The sequence below is a fragment of the Scomber japonicus genome, chromosome 18 (assembly GCF_027409825.1).
Source record: "Scomber japonicus isolate fScoJap1 chromosome 18, fScoJap1.pri, whole genome shotgun sequence".
NCBI classification, from domain to species: domain Eukaryota; kingdom Metazoa; phylum Chordata; class Actinopteri; order Scombriformes; family Scombridae; genus Scomber; species Scomber japonicus.
The window spans coordinates 1,485,767-1,508,399 of NC_070595.1; the positions used below are offsets into that span (position 1 = coordinate 1,485,767).

Genomic DNA, 22,633 nt, shown 5'->3' on the forward strand with positions numbered 1-22,633 from the left:
ATCTATCATATTTAGTCTTCTTATGTGATCTAATAGAAACTGGTATCTAACTGGAACACACTTGTTTTTCAGTTGCCACAGTAAAAGACAGAGCGACCAATAGATGCAGCACAGAATGGACTTAAGAGTGTTTCTTAGGCTGATTATTATTTTCTATCAATTCAACTCATTGATTCTACATTTAATAACACTAACTTAGATGTATAATTAAAATGACCCAATTATTGTCAGATGTAATGATGTCATTCAAAATTGAGGACATTAATGAGCTACTCATGCAGTTATGATACGATAATACGATGCAGAGGCCGATGGCATTATCAGTTTCTTTTCTTTTCTTTTTTTTGCTGTTTAATTAAAACTAATGCATGTGTAATGTGAAAATTGCACTCTGACGCCTAATCTTTCAGCCATAACTTAACTGCATGTAAATGATCTGGGAATCCACTTTATCTATAAAGTACACAAAGAAAAATAAGAAAAATTAGAGAAAAAAAAAATGAGAAGGAGAATTCCAACAGTTAGTGTAAATAGCTGATTGGATGATAATTCAATGTTCTGTTTAATCCCCTACATGTGGAATGGTAGTTTGATATGATTTTGTAAATTTGTGTTGGCAAAGGAAAAAGCTTTGTATTAACCATTTCAATTATTTACCTCATTCTATTATTTATGTGTTGAATAAAATATAGCCTGAAATGAGTGATGATGTTTCTAGGATTCCATAACAGTGATTGTATTTTTTTACATTCATGAAAATGTGTAGGTTTTGGCCATAAATGTAAAAACCTCAGAGTGGTCTTTAGCATTCTCTGGATATACTCTGGATATATGTAGTGGTTGATTTTCAATGAGAGTTGTAGTAACTTTTAGCAAAAATGTTGCACACCAATCGCATGTTGTTGTCAAAGTAATGGAAAAAGTGGACTACCATTGCATCATAGGTGTTTAGAAGAAGTGAAGTCGGGACAGGGAAAAGCATATAAGCAGCTGTAAAAGGCTGTAAATGGATGAACTTATTCTATCAGTTCTGCAGTTGGAGGTAAAAAATGACATTTCTCAGCCTCTCTCTCTCAGTCATGTCAGTGTTTGTGCTGTGTGTACGTCCACTAAGAGTGACTTCATCTGGTTGGAGTGTTTATAGAGTGACGTCAACCTCTTTTCCCCTCACTGTGAGCCCCACAGTATGGGTGAGGGGGGGGGGGCAGCAGAGAGAACAAAACTGACAGATGGGGATGAGATACAAAGTGTCAGACAAAAAAACAGACAGAAAAGGTAATAAGAAAGTCATTTTTATGTTCTCCATGAATGAATGTATTTGTGGCAGTTTTAGTGTTATAATGCATCTGCAAAGTAACAGCCATGCCAGCAACCGAGGATCAAGGATTGATTACAACTTTGAACGTAGCAAAATGTTCTCAATACAAAGTCCAACTAACTGTTTTCACGAGTCTTCATGTACATCCTGTATGAGGTACATGAAGGGAGACCAGTACAAAGAGGTTAGCTAGTGTCAGATGGGAATATACATTATGTATAGTTTTTATATATCATACATATTGTTGTAATGCTGTTTTTTGGTAAATAATGTTATGTTATCATAATTGACCTAATTAACATAACCAGTTTCACATGTCCTATCACCATGACAACTGAGCAGCTCCAACCTCTGAGGAGGGCCATGATATATGGTTGAAAACTTCAGACAGTGAGTTGGACCTCAGGTTCAGACCATTTTTCAAGCTGCTGTTTCCGAGATCAAGAATGAACCTTTCAGCTCAACTTGGATTTGATTACTGGAAGCTTTTCCCAGTGTCTCACACAAGCCTAAAACCCAGACTGAACCCAACTGCTCCTACCTACCAGTATTTATGCTTCATTTGATCCATTGCTGATGCATTGGTTAGTTACTCCCCCCCCCCCCCCCCCCCACCCAACCTGCTTCTTCAGGTTACATTTTATCGTATTCTTTCCTTCACTGGTAACCTGATGTTAACTGTTTGATATCTCGAACGTGTCAAAAAACATTCAACCTGGCCTTGCTTCACATCTCAGTTTCTGGTGCCAAAAAGGATGAGATGAGATGTTTTGTCTCCCTGTTTGTTTTATTGATTCAATGTGAGTGTAGGCGGATGTCGCCATCGAGAAGCTCTGCACAGATGGCAGTCCCTGCTGTGTGTGTGTGTGTATGCATTTCTTTCCATATGTGCCGGTATATACCTAAGTGTTGGAAGACTTACAGTCTGCTGGCCTTATGCAGCTTCTTCGCAAGCTCTCTCTCTCACACACACACACACACATGCACCCACACACACACACACACACATACACACACAAACACACACACACATACATACATACACGCACACGACTATGCAGTTCTGTATTTTTAGCTGGCTTTAAGCCTGGGACTGTTTGTGAATAAGAGACAAAGAAAGAAAGAAAGAAAGAAAGAAAGAAAGAAAGAAAGAAAGAAAGAAAGAAAGAAAGAAAGAAAGAAAGAAAGAAAGAAAGAAAGAAAGAAAGAAAGAAAGAAAGAAAGAAATTCCCTGGCAGTTTTCATGCCCAGTATATTTATTTTAAATAACCAAAGTAGAATGGAAACATTAACACCATAATAATGTCACATTTATATCACACACTGTGCCTCCTCCACACAACCAAGTTATTGTAACACACACACACACACACACACACACACACACACATACACACACGCACACATGCACACAGGAGACTGTGGAGTCCCCTCTTGTATTTAAGAGTATTTAAGAGCCATTGATCTCACTCACACAGAGGCATAAGGGACAAACACAGACTGATGCTGGAACTCTGTACATTTACATGACCATCTATTATGTCTGTATATTATGTCTCCATAATATGCAATAACTCTTTCCCAGTCACATCTCAGTCACTATTTATAATCACTTCTGCCTAATTCATGGGCTCTATGGATCAGTGGCCTGTGGTCTGATCCTGTGTTCTCACATAATATGAGTTACTCATGTAAGAACTGATCAAACCAAGACCAACATGCTCCCTTCACATATTCAAAAATATATTCAAACTGTGGAACTGCAGTAAAACTGAAGGGACTCTGGACTAAAGACTGAAGGAACGTCATTAACAGAGTTGACTTCAAACTGAGCCAATGTCTTGACAACTGAGCCTTTGGTTCAAGGCCTTAGAAAAAGCTAATAAATGAGAAAGTTTACTGCAGTAGAGACTCCTGCTGGTTGGTTATAGTCTGTGTAAAGTAAGAATAAATATGTGTTCTGAGTTTGACATACCACAGAAAAGTGTGTTGTTAACCACCCTGCCAAATCTGAATGATTAAAAAAATCGCCAAATATATGAAATTAGGCTTCAAAGTTGTGTAAAAAGCAACCTCTCCCAAACGCTGTGGGAGTGCCCGCCAAGTCCGCTGAAACCCCGCCCCCTACCAAGTGTTACCTGTCAATCATAGACTGTATAAAAGAATTAGCCTTTCCTCTGCTCCCAAACACTGTGGGAGTGCCCACCGAGTTCGCTGAAACCCCGCCCCCTACCAAGTGTCAATCAAAGTCACCACCTCTACCCGAAACATGGACGCTACGTCTGAGAGCTTTCTGCTGCTAACTCGGCTGCTAGCTCAGCAGCTAATTCAGCTAACTGGCTAACTGTAGACTGTAATAGTAGTAGTGTGTGCTGAATGTATTTATACCTCTACAGCAGCAGGGGCGGGTTTAGACCTTTTTTCAAAATACATTTATGACCTATTTAATGTGTTTAGAAGAAAATGTCTGAATTCACTTTACACAGTCTTTAAGGTGACGTTACATGATGATGTTTTAAATGTCATGTCAACAGAAAATAAACCTATGATTTCTTTTCAACCAAACAAACATCAGAGTTTCATGCTAAAGATGTCAAGCATTCACAGCTGCTGGAATTGCCTTTGTACGTTTTTTATTTGGCTCCTTCATTGTGTTTTCCAGCAGACAGATGAAGCTTCCCAGTCGGACAGTCAGCCACCAACACAGAGTGTACCTGAAAGCACAGACAGCAAGGCCCAACCCAAGAGACTTCATGTCTCCAACATCCCCTTCAGGTTTAGAGACCCAGACCTCAGGCAAATGTTTGGCGTAAGTACAACAATATCTGACAAAAATGACATTTGTGAAATTTGAGACAGGTCAGGTCCATTTTTTAATTATTAGTTAACAAAAAAGAAAGGTAAAGGAGTTGAGTCATCTACTACTTGAGTATAACAATAAACAATATCATTATGAAGTAAATGCATCAAGAGTTTTAAAAATCAATCACTAACTATTGTCTTTTTACAGCAATTTGGCAAAATCTTAGATGTGGAAATCATCTTCAATGAGCGTGGATCTAAGGTACGTGATGCTTTTTCCAAGCATGCCCCGAAATTCAGTTTTTCTGAATGTTTTTAAAGTAACAGTTTAAAACATATCTATCAATCAACACTGGTTTAAATTTAGACACAGTTCTGCTTCTTTGTGTGTGATGATCTACCTTTAGTAACAGAGGAAATACAAAGTAGAATGTTCCTGTAAAGTGTTTCAATTAGTTGAGTAAAACATTATGTAAATTATGAATTTGAATTCCCAATTTACAGTCAGACTATACAAATTCTGCTGGGCTCAGATCAATACATTTCAGTTCAACTGTAGTTATAAACTGAAGTTAATATCATACACCATATGTGAGTGGTAGGCAAATAGCCGCCCATGGGCTAAATCTGGCACTGCAGCTAAAGTATTTGGCCCCTTGATGATTGACTTTCATAGTTTACATCACAACTTTTACACAAGTTTTCACAAATCTACTGTAAACAAAATAAACACAGTGCTCCTGTAAATACCGATTACTGTATTACATCCCACTGACTAAAATATATATCCACATCCTGAAATGACCATCTGGCATCACTTTGCCATCACTGTCTTCTCACTATGAAAATATTGCAGCAAATTTAAAAGTAGGCACTATTTTAGATTCGTAGATTTATTTATTTGAGAAAACAGGGACAGTGCATATTGATTAAAACATTAACATGTAAATACACAAGATTATAGACAGCAGCTTCTGTCTTTAGTCCCTGGGGGCAATACATTTAAATACAATACATTTAAAATAAAATGAAAATATAAAAAATAAATAAATAAAATAAAAAGAAAGAAAGAGAGGAGAAAAAAAGTACAATAAGTGGACAAATAAACAATAAGCAGAAAACCATGTCATTCTTGACAGAACCAGAATTTGGGTTACCAGAAAGTGCTTGAGTGTTAAAGTGTTTAGGTGCTAAAGTGCTTGAGTGCTAAAGTGCTAAGTGCTTTGATAAAATGTTCACATTCAAAATCTATATCAGATAAGATAGGATATCCCTTTGTTAGTGCCACGCTGGGCTAATTTAGCAGCAGCAGCAAGAGGACAGTAAAAAAGACAAGCATCAACAGAAAGAATAAAGAACAATAAATAACAAGTAAGTACACGCAATAAAACAAACAAACAATAGTTGTAAAAAATATAGTAAAAAAAAAAGTAACACTATATTATATAGTGAAAAATTGTAAAAATGAAAAACAGTTTTGGAGTCAGTTTGGATTTATGGATGAACAGAGCAGAGGAGCCACATGTTTGACCATACGGGCTAAATGTGGAGAATTGGGACAATACTTGGCTCATGATTGATAACATTCACAAATTCATGACAACACAACAGCAGACATAATGTTCTAAAACAAAAAGCTGAGCTACAGAGCAACATGTCATGTACACAATAAGTCAGTGACATACACAATGATAAAGTGTTCACATTATTCAGGGACAATATGATAGCGGTGTTGCAGATTCAAAGTTAATGAAGTCTATCTCCTCTCTATCCCATCACCACACTAGAGTCATAGTTGATAAATACTGGTGTATTATAACATCCTCTCCTCTTCCAACCAGACATCCTGAGCCTAACTGTTGTTTGACTATTGTTGTTTCAAAGATGAAGTTCCTTTTAACATTTTTAAATTCCTGCTGTTTAGAAAGATTGTTTTCTGTTTTTCTGCTGATGTACTTCTTATTATTGCTTTTCTTATTGCTGATGTCATGCCATAAAGAAGTTCATTTTCCTTCCATTCTTTTGGTAGATTTAATTTCCTCTTTTATGACTTCATCTGAAGGATGTATTTGCCCAAATGCCTTGCAAGATTACAGTAGATGAAGTATTTCTAACTACTGTACATGCTATGAAAGTGGTGAAGTCCCTGCTATAACAGCAGGCATTTATGACTTTCTTTTTATGATATTTCAGTCATTATTATTATTATTATTATTATTATTATTATTATTATTATTATTATTTATTATTATTGTTATTGTTGTTATTAATATTTTTATTAGACCCCAGGAAGAGTAGCTGTTGCCTGGGTAACAGCTAATGGGGCTCCAAATAAACTAAACTAAATTATTATTATCAACCCTTAAGAACTGAATTTACTGACGGTGTAAGTAAGAATGAGAGAAAACAGTGGGCTGCTTTCAATAAATTAAATTCAATCAATTCAATAACAGCTGTGAATAATTACTTCTTCAGTGATGCTTGGTATTAATTCAGTTTTTGCGAGGGTTAAGTTAGTAAAATCATTGTTCCCATTGCAACATCTGAGGGCCCTATCCTGCTCTTAACAGTATTTAGGAAAATGTGTTGAAACAGGAAAATAACTGGTAAGAATGCAAAATTACAGCGAAATACTCCATCTTTAAGCATGATATTTTATATATAGCCGTCAAGTGCATACTTGAAACCCATGAGCACGGTTTGCATTTGAGTTTTTCAACTCACTAACTAAATTTCAGCAGCCCAAATCAACATTCACAAATTAAAAATAAGAAGTCTGGTCCACTTCTCTCTGTCAATAACTTAATAAATTATTTTGAATGAGTAGTATGTCTGCTACTATTAAAGTGCAAATTATATTTCCCAATAGCTGCAAGGGAACACATGATGTAATTGTTATGTGCACATTTCTGCAAGTTGACTGTACACCCTGAAAATCATTTGCATATGTGCCAAACTACAATGGAAAGCTGGGCATGCAAACAGCTGTTGATGATGTCAGTTTCTTCTCATTAATGAATTTTCCTTTTTTCTACACCTGTGTAATATTATTGGATAGGGACTGATATTGGATATAAAATCAGAAGTAGTAAATGTTTTTTTTTTTTGTTTGTTTGTTTGCTTTGTCTACTGTGCTCCTATGGACACAAGCTGTTGCTTACTGTAATGTTGAGTATAATATGTACAAAATAATCTGCATGTTGTTCTTGCCTCTTTCCGTCCTGCATGCAGGGTTTCGGGTTCGTAACATTCGAACATAGTGTGGACGCCGACAGGGCCAGAGAGAAATTACACGGCACCGTGGTAGAAGGCCGTAAAATAGAGGTGCATGTTCTCAAATGTTTCTTTCAACTTTCAACTTCCTTCTCCCTGTCCTCTTTTTTTATGTGTGTGTATGTGTGTGTTTGTGTATTTATGTGTTTGTGTATGCGAGCGTTTGACAGCCTACCATCACATTCCATCTTGCTGTCTTTCCCATTACATCAAATTGTCAAATCATCAATGCCTCACTATGTTCCTTTCTTTGACCCAAACACAAATAAATGTTGACATATAAGTAGCCTAACATTACTGTGTGTGAGAGACTTTGCTTGTTTTATATTTTGTTTGTTTACTTTTCTGTTACTTTTTTCTGTTTGACTTAATTTTGTATTGACATTTGGCCTCACCAAATGTTTAATAGTGAAAATCCACAAACTATGCAGGTATTATAGCTAGACATATTTGTGTTTAGAAAGGTGCAGAGATTGCTTTGGATTTTGGTCATAAATGTTCAAAAGCAAAGGTGTTCTTATCTTTATGTAGAAAAGAGCTTTCCCCCAATAAAAAATACCTCAATTCTCGCTTGTCCATGGACAGAGAAAGTACATAGTAATTTGAGGACACCTGAAGAGCAAAATGCAAGGTTCACAACTAACCTGATTCAGTAGCATGACCTTACCTAAGTGCTATTTCAATTACTTGTGTCCATTCAGAATAGCAGCTAGACTACACCAACCTTGAAGCATAACTCTGTCCATTTTTCACTCAAGTTTCAACAAAGTGATTTTAATTTCTTGAATTGTGACTTGTGTACAAGAGCATAAGACACCCAACAGAGTCCATAATATATTTTTTCTAACTGTTAACCATACTGTTGAGTCTGTACTGAGGACAATGTGGACTTTACCATATGGGCTGCAGCTAGAATGGGAATCATATAAGTCTCTGATGGTTAGGCAGAATTGACCCAACAATCACAGGTTGGGGCTTTTTGGACAGCTTTTGGGTTCAGTGCCATCTATTGCATTTTTCTATTGTTGACTCTTCATAACAGGCAATATATAAACCTGTTGTACCTACAAATAGATTAATAGTAATTTATTACTATGGTTGGCAACACGGCAAGTTTCCTACATCTGCCCATCCAACCTTTTTTTCACCACTTACCCTGGTCTCTGTTGCAGCTGGCTAAACAAGGTAGCTCAAACATACTTCTTTCTAGCACCTTCCCCCAGCATCTTCTGGGGGGATCCTGAGGCATATCTAGATCAGATGGGATATCTAATCCCTTACAGGGTGTTCTGAACATCCCCCAATACCTCCACACAAAGCAAGGAAGGTCAGGAGGAATCCTAAACAGAGTGCCAAACCACCTCCACCGACTTCTTTTGCTGTCAAGGAATGGTGTTCTATGCTGATCTCCTGCCTGGTGTCTGAGTTCCTCACTCAAAGGCTGAGGGTCAGCCTTGCTGCCCCACAAAGAACATTTCGGTTGCTTATATCCAGAATCTAATTATTTTGGTCATAACCCCCCCCCCCCATTATGCCCCCAATGGCATGGGATATAGACTGCCTTCACGCTCAGCTTTCTTTTCACGATGTCAGTCTGATTCGGTGTCTACATGCTATACCAATCAGTCAGTCAATCTTGTGTTCCATCTTGCTCGTACTTGTTAACATGACCCTATGATTCTTCACTTGGGATGGCGACTCTTCTCCTGCTGTATTTGTGTAGCTAACAAAAAGCAGCCAAAGTTTCAATCATACCTTCTTCCACATTTTAACTTTCATGTCACTTTGTGGTTTCTATCCTGCATACTTAATAATCAACAACAACAGCAGTCCCTGCTGAAAGCATCCAATTTCTAGGATACTCATAACAAATGACATTGCCAGTAATATTGGAGTCAAGTCAGATTATGATTATAGAGTATCTGATATTTGGATATCAGATACTCTATAATCACACAATGGTCTTTACAAGCCAACAACAGCATCATCTCAAGCCATTTAGACTCTAAAAACAATTTGCCATCACCAATCATTCTGAGGGCCCAAGCAGCCATGTTGGTCCACACAGGTAACATGTTCAACCTCACTCCGTAGGCCTACTTCTTCAACTTATTATCTGTGTTTCTCTCTGCAAATACATCGATGAAAGCATCTATGGTTCTCAAAATGCAAACAATCCACATGATAACACAGTCACCCTACTTGCATCTTGGCCTCTGCTCTTTTTTCAGTCTGACACATGGACCACATTGGTCCTTTGTTTCTTCTGTTCCATCAAATCAATGGAACAATCCTATCAACATCTAGTGTGAGTAGTTGTTAACAGCTCTCTCATGCATGACCTACATGCTGGTCCTTTTTTCTTCCCTCAACACTACTCCTTCTAACAACTTATTGTTTATCTTGTGGCTCTGGCAGCTCATCTCAGCAAGCCCTTTTTTCCTTACCCACTGCACCACCATCTATTCAGATGCTGCAGTGCAAAAGGTTTTTGCAGTTGATCAAATGTCTCCTCTTTTGGCAGTACTACACTACTACTTAGTCCAAGGTCTACTATCTTATATTTTCCTTTCCTTCTCACGTACTGCACCACCAAATACACACAACTGTACCTGTGTCACTTGTTTGTCTTGAGAACAAGACAGTGTACAGAATGATTCATGTGTACAAAATGTAGAAACATGATTCACCACACATAAACAAAGGCACTCACATCTTTATATTATGATGCAGGTTGTAAATAATTTCATCACTGGAATCTTTGCACCACTATGTTTCCTTTTTTGATGATGTTGTTTGTTGACCTTCTAAACTCTTATTCTCTTATTATTAAGCTTATTCAACATCATTTACCAAATCCCTGATCTGAGTCTCAACTCTTATCTCTGGCTATTTGTGCATTTACAGCCCATTTCTGCCTTTCATCAATACCATGTGCAAATGGATTGTTAGCCAAATCAGTTCAAATTACTGTAAAAAAGTTCTGAGGCCAAATCCTCTCTTTGGAAGTAAAATACTGTAGGGAGAAGCCTTGTAGCCTTCTTTTTGCTCCCTCAGCTTCCAGACTAGAACTCTCAGATACAAAACCATTCAAATGCAGCATTATTTTTCAACATGTAAGATGTAATCCCTTTTCAGTTGTGATAACGTGTAGCAAAGCACAGAAAGCAGTGTGGCTAGTTAAGGAAGTGAAAAATTGTCCATATACTGCCCTTTAGAAAGATACAGCCACTTTTTCTGATATGACCATTTGTCAGAACCTTACAAATAAATCAGTGACATGATGTGATAGCACTATGGTTAAGGACTGGTTGGGTTTGGCACAAACATGACTTGGTCAGCGTTAGGGACAGATCATGGTTTGGGTACTTTGTTAAGGTTAGGGAACCTTTGTAATCACACTTAGTTACCACATGCTTAAGATTAGGAGATGAGCATAGTCCTAGTTAAAAAACAAACAAACAATAATGTTGTTTCATTATTGCAAGCAGGAAACAAACTGCAATATTTTGTTGACCAATCCATCCAACCGGTCCTCCTGCCTACACAGACTTTGTCATGTAGTAATAACGTGGTAAATAATTTGAGACATTTTTGGTCCAAATCAACCACTATGATGAATGAATACAGGACAAAATGGCCTGAGTTATGCTTTAAGAAACTGGCTAACTGCTTGTATTGAGAGAGCTGAAAGAGAGAGTTTGTGCAGTGGAATGATTGCAAAGTTTTCTTGGCCACCTGAGTAAGATGCTGCTTATTCCTTTCTCATCCCCTCCTCCCCCCACCATCCTTCCAACGATAGCTTGTTTAGGGCCCCATCCAACACAGTTACAACGGTAACAGTACACAAACAAGTGGGCGGGGCCAAAAGGTTTGGGAATGGTAAGTGTGGGCGAGCAAGCCATTCTGCCAGCATTTCCTCTCTCTCTTCCTCTCTCTTTGGAACGTTTTCAACGCTAAAACTCACGTGACATTTCTTTTTGAATTGTGGTTGAGTTGATGCTGTATATTGACATACATATTTTATTGCGTGTCGGCGTGCGTGACCATTCACTAAGTGTTCCTGAAGCTGCGTGTGCGAGCGATACTGACTGAGATATGAATTCGTTTGCACATCTATCTGAGATTGTTGGATACCCGTTTATTAATTTATTTTATTTTATTTTGGAAGACAATGCACCCTTATTTTTATGTATCCTGTTAGCCGTTGTTTGAATTTGGAATGACTTGATTGGTTGATTGACTTGGTTGGTTAATTTCAGTACATATATTTTCTTTTTCTTTTTTTCTCAATAATTATTCTTGCAATGAATTAGAGAGGCTGTTGTCCGAATGTGAATGCTTTGTGTTGCTTTCGTCACAACAGTTTTTCTCACATTTTAAGGTTGACTGGATGTTGCATAATGCTCCCAACATATTATATTATCCTTTGCCTTTAAATTACATTTCCTTTGTCTATTTTTTTCTCCTCCTTCTCCCCACCGCATGCATCTATACATTTACAAAACATAATTTTGCCAAGTGCATCTGTTGTTTCTTTACTTTTGTTCGTATGTTTATTGAAATGTCACTGTAATTGGGGAGAGCATGCTGGAAAACGTCATAAAATAGAAAATATGCAAATGAGAAAGACAACCGATTTGTTTTGGATGTTTTTTTCAGTGTTTCTGAATGCAATTTTGAAAAACACACACTTGACATGGGTGTTTGTCATGATACAGTGTACTGCCTCTGTTTTGGAACATTTCCTTTGTTTACTACATTAGGAGACCATGCATGCAGATTTACTCTAACAAGTACATCACTTATTACTAATAACTGCCATAACTCATGGAGCTGTCTCTTTACCTGCTGTAGGTCAACAATGCAACTGCCCGAGTAATGACAAATAAGAAGACTGTCAACCCCTATGCAAATGGTAAGTCCAAGCCTGTGTTGATTAATGGATGCATTGAACATGAAAGATAGCTTCCAGGGAGTAGGGTTGGGGTTGCAGAAATGTAGGTATTACTTAAGAATATAGCATCAGTGGCATCACCCAAAGTTTTCTGAAAGGACATTTTTAAAACTTGGATGTGAATATTGTAACCTGGTTGACCCCTTACACAATAGATCTGTTGATGTGTTCCATGGAAAAACAACTGAGCAGAGTTTTGTAGTTTGGATAGATCATTTAACATTTCTAGTACAACATTATAATGTATGGGATATTTGGTTTTTGACCAAATATCTGTAAAATAAATTACATTCAGCTCCAGCTGAACATTGTGTTCAGTGCCAATTAAATTTTTAGCATGCTAACACGCTAAACTAATATGGTGAAACTACATGGTGGTATATGATTAGCATAATATCTGCTAAACATTAGCATATTAGCGTTGTCAATGATACTGTGTTGCCATGCTAGCGTCAGCATTTAGCTCAAGGCATTGCTGTGACTAAGTACGGACTTACAGAGCTGCTAGCATGACCACAGACTCGTGTCTTGAATTGAGAATTAAACCAAAGTAGGGAGTAAATGCTGTTGGGTTTTTTTTGTTTTTTTTAACTGTCTCACAAGCCCTCCGACTCGAGTATTTTGAATCACTGGTGTATCCTCTTATAACCAATTGCTCGGACTTGCCTGGATTTACATAGCTGTTCAAAATACTATATGTGCTTTGTGTTACAACATATGTTCTATATAAATGTTTTGTTGTTATGTCATGTAAAAATATAATTCAACCATATTAGTTTTTCTGTATATGAATTGCAATTTGAAGCAGACAATGAAAATGATTTTGGCATCTGATATGTCAAAGAGGTATAAGCTCAACCTTCACATACTGTTCATATTCTGATTGATAATTAGTGTCTACACCAACTCACATTCATAAATTCCCCATCAGTCATTAATAAATGTTTCATTAATATTATGGAAAACAGACATTCACGATCACTATTTTATGGTCCAGGACAATATTTTATAGAATACGATTAGTACATGTTTGAGTGCTGATTTTAAATTTTTTAAGTAAACACAGGCCAAACTTGTACATTTGCATATACAAAAAAATGTATCAGCAGTACACAAATTGATAAAAAAATGTATAGAAATGATGCATTTTGTTTCTCTTTTTGTATACTGTGGGTCACATTAGGAAAGGTTTGGCTAAAATAAATGTTCTACTGTGTTTTTACAGCTCTCAAATGTAAAAATCGGTCAAATTTGACCCTGAACAGTATGTAAGGGTTAAAAATACAAAGGTTTTGTTTTGTCATTAAAATTTCATGTGACCTTACTGTTCTCAGAACATATACATGTAATTTAAACACTGTTCCCTGTTGTATCTCTCTCCCTCCCTCTCTGTCTCTTTCTATGTTTTCCTGTATGTCTTTTTACAGGCTGGAAGTTAAATCCAGTGGTCAGCGCTGTCTATAGCCCAGAATTCTATGCAGGTAGGAGGACATGCCCTTCTCCATCTGTCACCATCTCCTTTGTCGTTATCTTCCTCCTCCTTTTTTCTTTTTGTTCTTTAGTTTCTTTGACGTCTTCATTTTGTCCTTCCCCTCCCTCTCATTTTAACCTCTGTCACCTCTCCCTTCTCTGCTTTCCTTCCAAGCAACATGCAACCAGGCAAAGTCTGTTTATAGGCTGAGAACTATGCTGAGTTGCACAAACACAACAAGAGACTGTCATCTCTGCTGCAAAACAAACACATTCTGCAACCCCCACTATCACCACAGGCTACCTTCAATCTTGGCCATCTCTGCATTTACCTCCCCCAACCCCCAACCCCCACTCTGTCATTAACCATGGCCATTAAGGTGAAAAATACCTGGATTTTGTGATAAGAGGAACAAAGACAGATATAAGAATGTAGCAGAGGAGAAAAGGAGTGAAGGAAAGGAAAGGGCAAGAGAGAAGGAAACCTAATTTTCCATTTCTGCAAGGACATTAAAAGGTATGAAATACATTTTGTAAATTAAAATCAATATTTTCAATTTCTCCAGACAGTTGTTTGCCTAATTCACCCCCACGTTCTTTTAATTACTAAATGGCTTTGTATTGATTTACCTTTGTCTCACCTTTCAAGTACCCAAAATACCATTGAGGCGTGTGTATGTGTACACTTGCAAATTGTATACAATCTTTCCAGGCTTCTTGTTTTCTACTATTTCAGCTATTAAGTTATTACTAAGTCATGATTTCGGTCATACAAGTTTGTCTTAATTGATTCAGATGTAAGCATCACAATGCACTGTGGGAGAATTAAATGAACACATCATTTCTTGGTCAACTGTCAAGACTGTGTCAGAATTAAAAAACATATATTATTATATTATATTTCATACATTTATATTTACACCATGCTTGGGTCTTGAGATAGCAGCTATGCTAATAGATGATAATAGAGGACAACCAATATGAAATTGAAATATAATGTTGTAGACAGCAACTACTTTTTTCGTGATCAACTTCTCACATTTATGGTCTATCAACACCAGTGTTTTTTTGTATAAATCTGAAATGTGGACTTCAGTTTAAAATGACCTTGAATTGCATTGTTACTTTTGACTTTGTCAAAACATATTATGTCCTTTATCTTAATACAAATTATGTAATGTAATTTTGATTTCATCAAACAGTAATAGTAACACCAACAATATGAGCAGTATAACTTTGAAATAAAATGTAACAGTAATACAAATGATCAATGCAATTGCTATTGTAACGTAAATATAGATTCTCTTGAACATACATTTCTTTTTTATTCATTGTCACTGTTGTGACAAATATAGTGCTCTGCTCCCTCAGCACATGCCATGTGGGACCAGTTGAGACAAAGACACACTGCACCCACACTTCCCCAGACAAGGATGAGGTCAGTGTCTCCTCACACACAAGACATTCTTCGTCCTTGTCCCGGGAAACTGTAGGTGCAGTGGTTTGATTGGACTAGAGCCTGCTGTAACACACACCTTCTACACTAACATGGCACAATTCAGGGTGTGTTAAAGTACTAAACAATCTGTCAAATGATGATCACTATGACACATGAAGCAATAAACACAACTTCATTCATATTTTTTTTTTTTTTTTGCAGTTCTGGTAAATGTTGTGTGCTGTATGTGCTGACTCATATATCAAAGTTTTATAGGCTCAGACAAAATTGCTTTGTGACTTTCATCCTGTGTCACTTTCATACCAGATTACCCTATGGGTACCCAATATACACTATATAGACAAAACTATTGGCACACAGTTCTTAATCATTGAATCTATCATCTATCATTGCCACTGGTGCAAAAAATCAAGCATGTAGCCATGCAGTCTGCATCTACAAATATTTGTGAAAGAATAGGTCAGTGAATTCAAGCATGGTATTGTCATAGGATGCCATATGTGCAATAAGATACATTTATGTGATATGGTGTTAATATGGCGTTATTTTTGTACCACATTAGCACGCAGTGAGACTTATCTGAGCCGTAGTGGGACTCTTGCAACAACACACTTTATATTTTGAACAGAAAATATTAATCTGAGCAAACAAAAATGTGTCCTGTGTGTTGCAACTCTGTCTGCATGCTTAACCTCTGCTCTGTGTGACCGCACACTGGCTCACAGCGTCTCTGCTCATTCAACACTTCTTGTGTGCTCAACTCTGCCTGAATGTTAGCCGGCGTTGGCACAGTGCATGTAAATGAACCACAAAACCAGCCAATCACACACTGGGAGGAAGCAACTCTGATTGCTGTTTTGTATCTGCACAATTCTGAGACTCACTTTGCTCGATCGATGAGAACCACAGCAGTGAAGTATCAAGAAATTGCTGAGATGCAAGAATTCAAACCTGAAACCAAAAGCACAGTTTCTGGCAGAGAGTTCCTAGACTGGTGGAAATGGGACAGCATCGAAGCAGCCTGTGAACTCCGGTGTGGAGGATGATGGTGCGGTAACTGTCAACCAGGAAGCAAAGACATGACTCTGAGTGAGGAAAGAGAGCTGGAGATTATCGGACAAGACCTCACCTATGGGAAAGCAGATGCTCACATTAATGAGCCTCACTGGGACACAAAATATCCCTGGATCGCAGCAAAGAAACTCATCAAAGAGACCATTGCCGACTGGAAAGGCCCAGTATGGTAGGTCAGCCACTCGGTGGCGCCAAACCACACTTTGTCACGACACCAGTGCGACTGATATGGAACAGCAGCCAGAAGTTTAAAGGGCTTAGCGTGAATGATCTCCTTCTGAAAGGGCCTGATGTCCTCAATCCCATCTGAGCAGTGCTACTCAGGTTCAGAAGAGGAGTCCATGATGCCCTGGGCGACATCAAGAAAACGTACAATTCTGTTTGGATAGAAGACTTGGAGATGTACCTCCACAGATTTCTTTGGAGATGTTCACTCACCTGGAGGAGGAGCATAGGATCCTTGAAGAGGATTCCTATGTAGATGACATTCTGACATCCCATAATGACCTGAAAAAGCTGGACAAAACCACCAAAACAGTTGAAGAAATCCTGAAGGCTGGTGGATTCTTCCTCAAGCCATGGGTCCGGTCAGGACAAAGTGGGAGGCAGAAGCATGCGTCAGAACATCCAACATCGTCAGATCAAGTCTTCATTCTCCCCAACCAAATGAGAGAAGGAGACAACAAAACCCTTGGAGTCGGCTACCTTGTTGAATCAGACAAACTGTACCTCATGACCTCGATCAACTTCTCAAAGAGAAGAAAAAAGATGAGAATCAGTCAAAATCTCCTCGGAGAAGAGGTGAGAGAAAAAACTCCAAACCCACTGACTAGAAGACAACTACTCAGCCAAGTCGCTAGCTTGTATGACCCAATAGGCCTTGTAACACCTGCCAAACAAAAAGGAGCCATTCTAGTCAGAAAAGCTTTTCAAGAAGCTGGAGGCAAAACTTCAGATGCCTCCAGCTTCAGATCACCAAGCAAGGCAAGTTGTTCAGTCCAAAGCAAAGCTCACACCACTCGACCAAAAGGGATAGCCAGTGAAGGCTGAGGTCTGTGATGCTGTCTTCCCTGCAAGACTCAGAAGATACATTGAAAAGCACAGTCAAATGCAAGTTGAACGTTGGCTCCATCTGCTGAACAGTCAAACCATGCTGGGGGCAATCCAAAGAGACAGCTACGGGTACCAGACCTTCTTCGCAAACAGAGTTGGAGAGATCCAGAAGTCCAAATCTGTTGAAGACTGGAAGTGGATTCCAGGTGACCAGAACACTGCTGACCTCATAACAAGAGGAGCAACCCCAGAAGACCTCAACGTCAGCACTGACCAAGGCACAGGTGAAAAGAACAGACTTTCTGTGGTCAGAGATGAAGACACTGGACTTTTGCTCTGTGGAGGAAGATTCCAAATCTTTAATGAAGAAAAAACTGCATTACCAATCTTGCCTTACAGTTCAAAGTGTGGGGAATTGTCTTCTGCTGCATGGTGTCCAGAGCTATGCACACAGACCTCGTCAGTGACCAGTCAGCTGAAAGCTTCCTGTTGGCCTACCAACGATTCACAGCACTGAGAGGGCATCCAAGGAAACTGTGGTCGGAAGAACTTTGTCGGAGCCAGACCTGCCCTCAAAGAGCTCTACATGTTTCTGGACCGACTGGAAAAGTCAAAGCTTGAAAATGAAGCCGAATCAGACGTAAGCAGCAGTTAGAGATTGATGGCCAAACATTTTACCACACATCTCTTCAGTTTTCATCTAACCTTTTAGACAGAAAAATGTTGGTCAGTATTCTGATGTGTATCTTGATTTGCAATTTTCTTATGAAACCTTGTGACTTCACAAGGACTCACCCTAAGGGCTCAAGACATGACATGGAATTTGCCCAAAATACTTAAAAAACACCTGTTTTATTAACTTGTCTATAGTAAAAATGGATAAACCCTTTTTGATTCTTTTGTTCCAGAAAGTTAGGGCTGCTAATCCTTAGTTACCCCAGGTGTTATACAGGTTAATGTATAAGGGTAATTTGGAGGGTAATGACTCCAAATTGTTCTGTATATGCCAACCACTCCTTTTCATTTAGCCTGGATCAATGGCAAAGTAGGGCAGTGTTGGTGGGAATCATCAGTGTGACTTTAAGGGCTGCCAGGCCACTGGGTTATAAAATCAAGGTGACAAAAGATGAATAGGAACAATTACCAGCCTTACTCCTCTCCTTGTCTCTCTTTGAGGAACTCTTATCCTGTGGCTTAAACCTTCCATTTTCCATCAGGTCAATGAATGATTCACTGTTTCTATTAGCATTTTATTAGATCTCCTTTTTGAAGAGATGTATAATTAGGGTTGGAAATGGCACCTCGATCTCCTTCTCAACCTTCACTCACCCCAGCTCTAAAATTAAGCTTTGTGTCAGTCGTCCCCTATTAAGATTAATGATAAATTCATAACAATACCGCTGCAATAGCTCCACTCTACTGCCACTCGCACTCTTTATTCTTTCTTTTTTCCTCATCACATTTTTTTCCACATCTGGAAATTGGATAACATTTTAGACATTCTTTCCAGGATTCAAATGCAGATGTCAACTACAAGTGTATAGTTATTTGTGCTCTACCATGCATTACCTCAGTAGCCTGCTGGTATGGGGTAAGGTGGTGGTTGTGACATCAGGGCAGATATGTATCATTTGCTTGTTCTCTGTGTCCAGTACCAGGTTTTCCCTACCCAGCAGCCAGTGCAGCAGCAGCATACAGAGGTGCCCACCTACGAGGTCGAGGACGAACCGTGTACAACACATTCAGGGCGGCTGCTCCACCTCCCCACATCCCAGCTTATGGAGGGTGAGTATCCTTTATCACTCTGTCTTGTTCTTCCTCTTTGGTATCTCCTTTTCTCTCTTCGTTATCCAATGGCAAGTCCTAATTCTCTGTGCTCAAAGTCAGCGAAGCGGTGCATGCCAGCCTCGCCTCACAATAACACACTCCCCCACTTCCACAGCATGCTGAATCAACCAACAGGCATGCTCTAAGACATGTGCCTTTGCACAAACTCATGGGAAATGACTTGTACTGTGGTGTCATTGAGTGAGGGTGTGTTCATAGTGGAATGGGAGGTCCTCCACTTTGTATCCACTTCTAGAGTTTACCCAGCTGCCATAAAAAGAAAAACAAAACAAAAAGCCATTTCCCAGCCCTAACAGCAGCCCTGGCTGGCCCTTCATAGCAGAATGTTCTGGAGACAAGCCAAGGAGAGCTGCGTATTATGGGCAGTCAGATTTGATTTGTCATTGTTCTGTTGGTTACTTTAATTCATTTTGCTCTTTATGACTGTTAGCAAATGAACACTAAGGAGGCTGGCTGGGAGTTTTTTTTAAAGATGGACGCAGTAACTTCTGTAACTGCTAGTAACTGAGGAAAGCTCAAAATGACCCATTTTTTTAATGATATAATAATATATAATAATGTAAAGGATTTTGATATTCAATATCTTTTACAATGTCTCAAGCAATTTAAAATATTTACAAAAATGTGCAAAAATCCTCAAATAACTGTTGATTTTTTCATACTTACTAAGTAAAGCATATGCACTGTATTCATGTATCTTCGTAAGATGAAAATATTTAGAAATCTCATTTGAGGCATTTGTTCTTGAGCTTGAAACATCTGTTCATATGTGAATCAGGTATTTCATGTGTAAGATGCACAATACTTGCATTAATTCTCAAATAAAAGCTTGCCTCGATTAATAGTGGACAACATGAAGAAAAATAAACAAAATAAATAAATAAAGGCTAGCTGCTATCACCAGTATGTATTCCTTTAGCATTTGAATGGAATGCAGCAATTAAAGTTATCAGTTCCACTTGTGCTTTTTCTAGTATAAGTAAAAATAACTGCTGAGTCATGTTATATTCAACCATGTCTCCTAGTAATTATGTTTATTTACAACTAACTTGCACCAGCAAATATATTTAGTTGCAAACATAAGGCTTGCTGGATTACATTTGTTAATTAACACATCTGGGAAGTCACAAAAATATGGAATATACCATACAACAGCCATCTTCAACTCATTCCACAAAGGGCCATGTGGCTGCAGGTTTTGATTCCAACCAAGCAGGAGCACACATGCACACCAATCAGCTGACTGAAGAGTGAGTTCAGCTGATTAAATGAATTGAGCCAGGTGTGCTCCTGCTTGGTTGGAATGAAAACCTGCAGCCACATGGCCCTTTGTGGAATGAGTTGAAGATGGCTGCCATACAATGTTTAGTGACATAACATTTCATTTGTTTTCTGCCATTCTGATATCCAACCTTGCAGTGTAATATCTGCTGGTAGTGATAAAAGCATTATCAAACTTTTTCATGGCCATTGACAATTTATAGCATCATTTGTGGGAGACAGGGTTGATATTTTCTGCTTTACTCCTTTCAGTTAATATTATTAATGGTTAAGTTCTTTAAATAATTTTGATTCTGTAATTATATCAGTCATTTCTACCTTGACATTGTTTCCATTGCTGTTCATTAAGGGTCAATGAAACTTCCTGCAGATGTGTCAAACTAAAAGCGAACCAGGAAAGGATGTCTCATTCTGTTCTGTGCTGGACTGTTGTTTAATGTGAAACCTCTGTACACTGAACAAAACAAACGGCACAGTGGAACTGACTGAAATTAATCCGTAAGTGAATTTTAATTGTTAAAAGAGAAAGTGAGAGTAGCAAAATGGTTTGTATAATATTACTCTATTGCTGTACTGATATTGTTGTATGTTGACAAATGGAACAAATGTTAGTGTTGCATTAGTAGCAAAGAGAATGAAGCACAATTGAGCAGAAAGAACAGGAAGGCTTCTTACTAAAATATAAAATAAAGGCTTCAGTAGATGTTACTGTCAGATGAGATTTATTCTTGTGAATAATGTTGGTTGTTCTTGGATGTTTTAAATGATTTGAATAATAGTTCATGATTTGATAAATATATTCTTTGTCTTTATTTTTAAATTGGGAACTACTTCTTTCTATGTAGTCTGTGCACAGACAGTAGTTTAGATTGGGCAGTGATATGCTGCACAGTCAAGTCATGTATTTTGTTACCGGTGTCATCACGGTGCCACTTGTCTTTTCTTGAGCAAAGATTAAAAGTACACGAGTAGCTGTGAAGAATCTGTCCCTGTGCTGTTTCTTAGCCACAAGCACAGTGATGCTAACCAACACCCAGTGTTACATTACTATTTGATAATATAGGTAAATGATTCATTAGTTTTTCAAATGAAAGGAGCATCCAGATATAATACATCCCCTAATCAACACAGATAGTATAGTGATGTGTGGGTGCTTTTGACTCTTCCTGTTTTCCAAAGACTCTTTTCATGACTTTGTGTTAGAGGACTGAATAGTATTTCTACTCACGAACAGTGTAGTCACTATGAGCCTCTCTGGCTGCATTAAATGTCACACAGAATGACGAGGTTAGGTGTTTGGGTGAACACTTGGTCATGGTCTTGACAAAGAGATATGTGGTGCAGATTGTACTGTATTTAACGCTGCTGCACCACTTAATTCAGTCACAGTCGTATGGTGATTTATTATTGTGGATGTATTTTTATTAAAACTGCCGGTCTCAGGTGGTGAAGAGCAGGCTCCAAATAAATCCTCTTAGTGTGTGTGTTTTAATAAGGTGTTCTTCCATGCCTTTAAACGTGCCTGACATGACAGTCTATTGTATCTATAAGCCAATATGTACAGTATCTGTGCTGCAGTCCAACAGAATACATTTTGATGAGTGAAATGGCTCTCTGGGCCACCTTGACATTTGAGAAGTTATTGATTATCAGAGATAGCACAAATGTTGTGAAACCATTTTAATGACTGCTGAAATTGGAAGCTCAGTCCTCTGAGGAGCTCTTCATGTTAAATGCACTTCCATTATATTGCACTACTGACAGTAGTGTCCTGCTCATTTTATTGGAAGCCGAGTGAGGAATGCTTTCTCTCTCATAAAACACACAAACATGCATATAGTGCACAGAGAGGGCCGTTTTAATTCTTGACACTAATTTCATAAAGTGCTTTCATATCACGAGAAGACAAGAATGAAGAAATGCACTTATCATCAGTGTTGGGGAACGTTACTAAAGTAATTTATTACATTATAAAGTTACTGCCATTAAAAAGTAGCTAGTTACATTACAGCATTACCTTCTGAGAAAAGTAACTGGTTAGAGTACTTTAGTGTTACTTTGTGATTCCTCATGTAGTTTTAGTCCAGACCTCTTTTAA

The 22,633-nt window shown here is 38.2% G+C and overlaps 1 protein-coding gene across 1 annotated transcript in view; it reads left to right on the forward strand.

The window, feature by feature from the left end:
* Positions 1–22,633, forward strand: part of rbfox1 (RNA binding fox-1 homolog 1) — a 172,666-nt gene that overhangs the window by 107,056 nt on the left and 42,977 nt on the right. The window contains exons 3-8 of the mRNA XM_053339295.1: positions 3,981–4,127; positions 4,329–4,382; positions 7,352–7,444; positions 12,251–12,311; positions 13,778–13,831; positions 19,059–19,191. Coding sequence (XP_053195270.1) covers positions 3,981–4,127; positions 4,329–4,382; positions 7,352–7,444; positions 12,251–12,311; positions 13,778–13,831; positions 19,059–19,191 — 542 coding nt within the window. The remainder of the gene's footprint in view (positions 1–3,980; positions 4,128–4,328; positions 4,383–7,351; positions 7,445–12,250; positions 12,312–13,777; positions 13,832–19,058; positions 19,192–22,633) is intronic.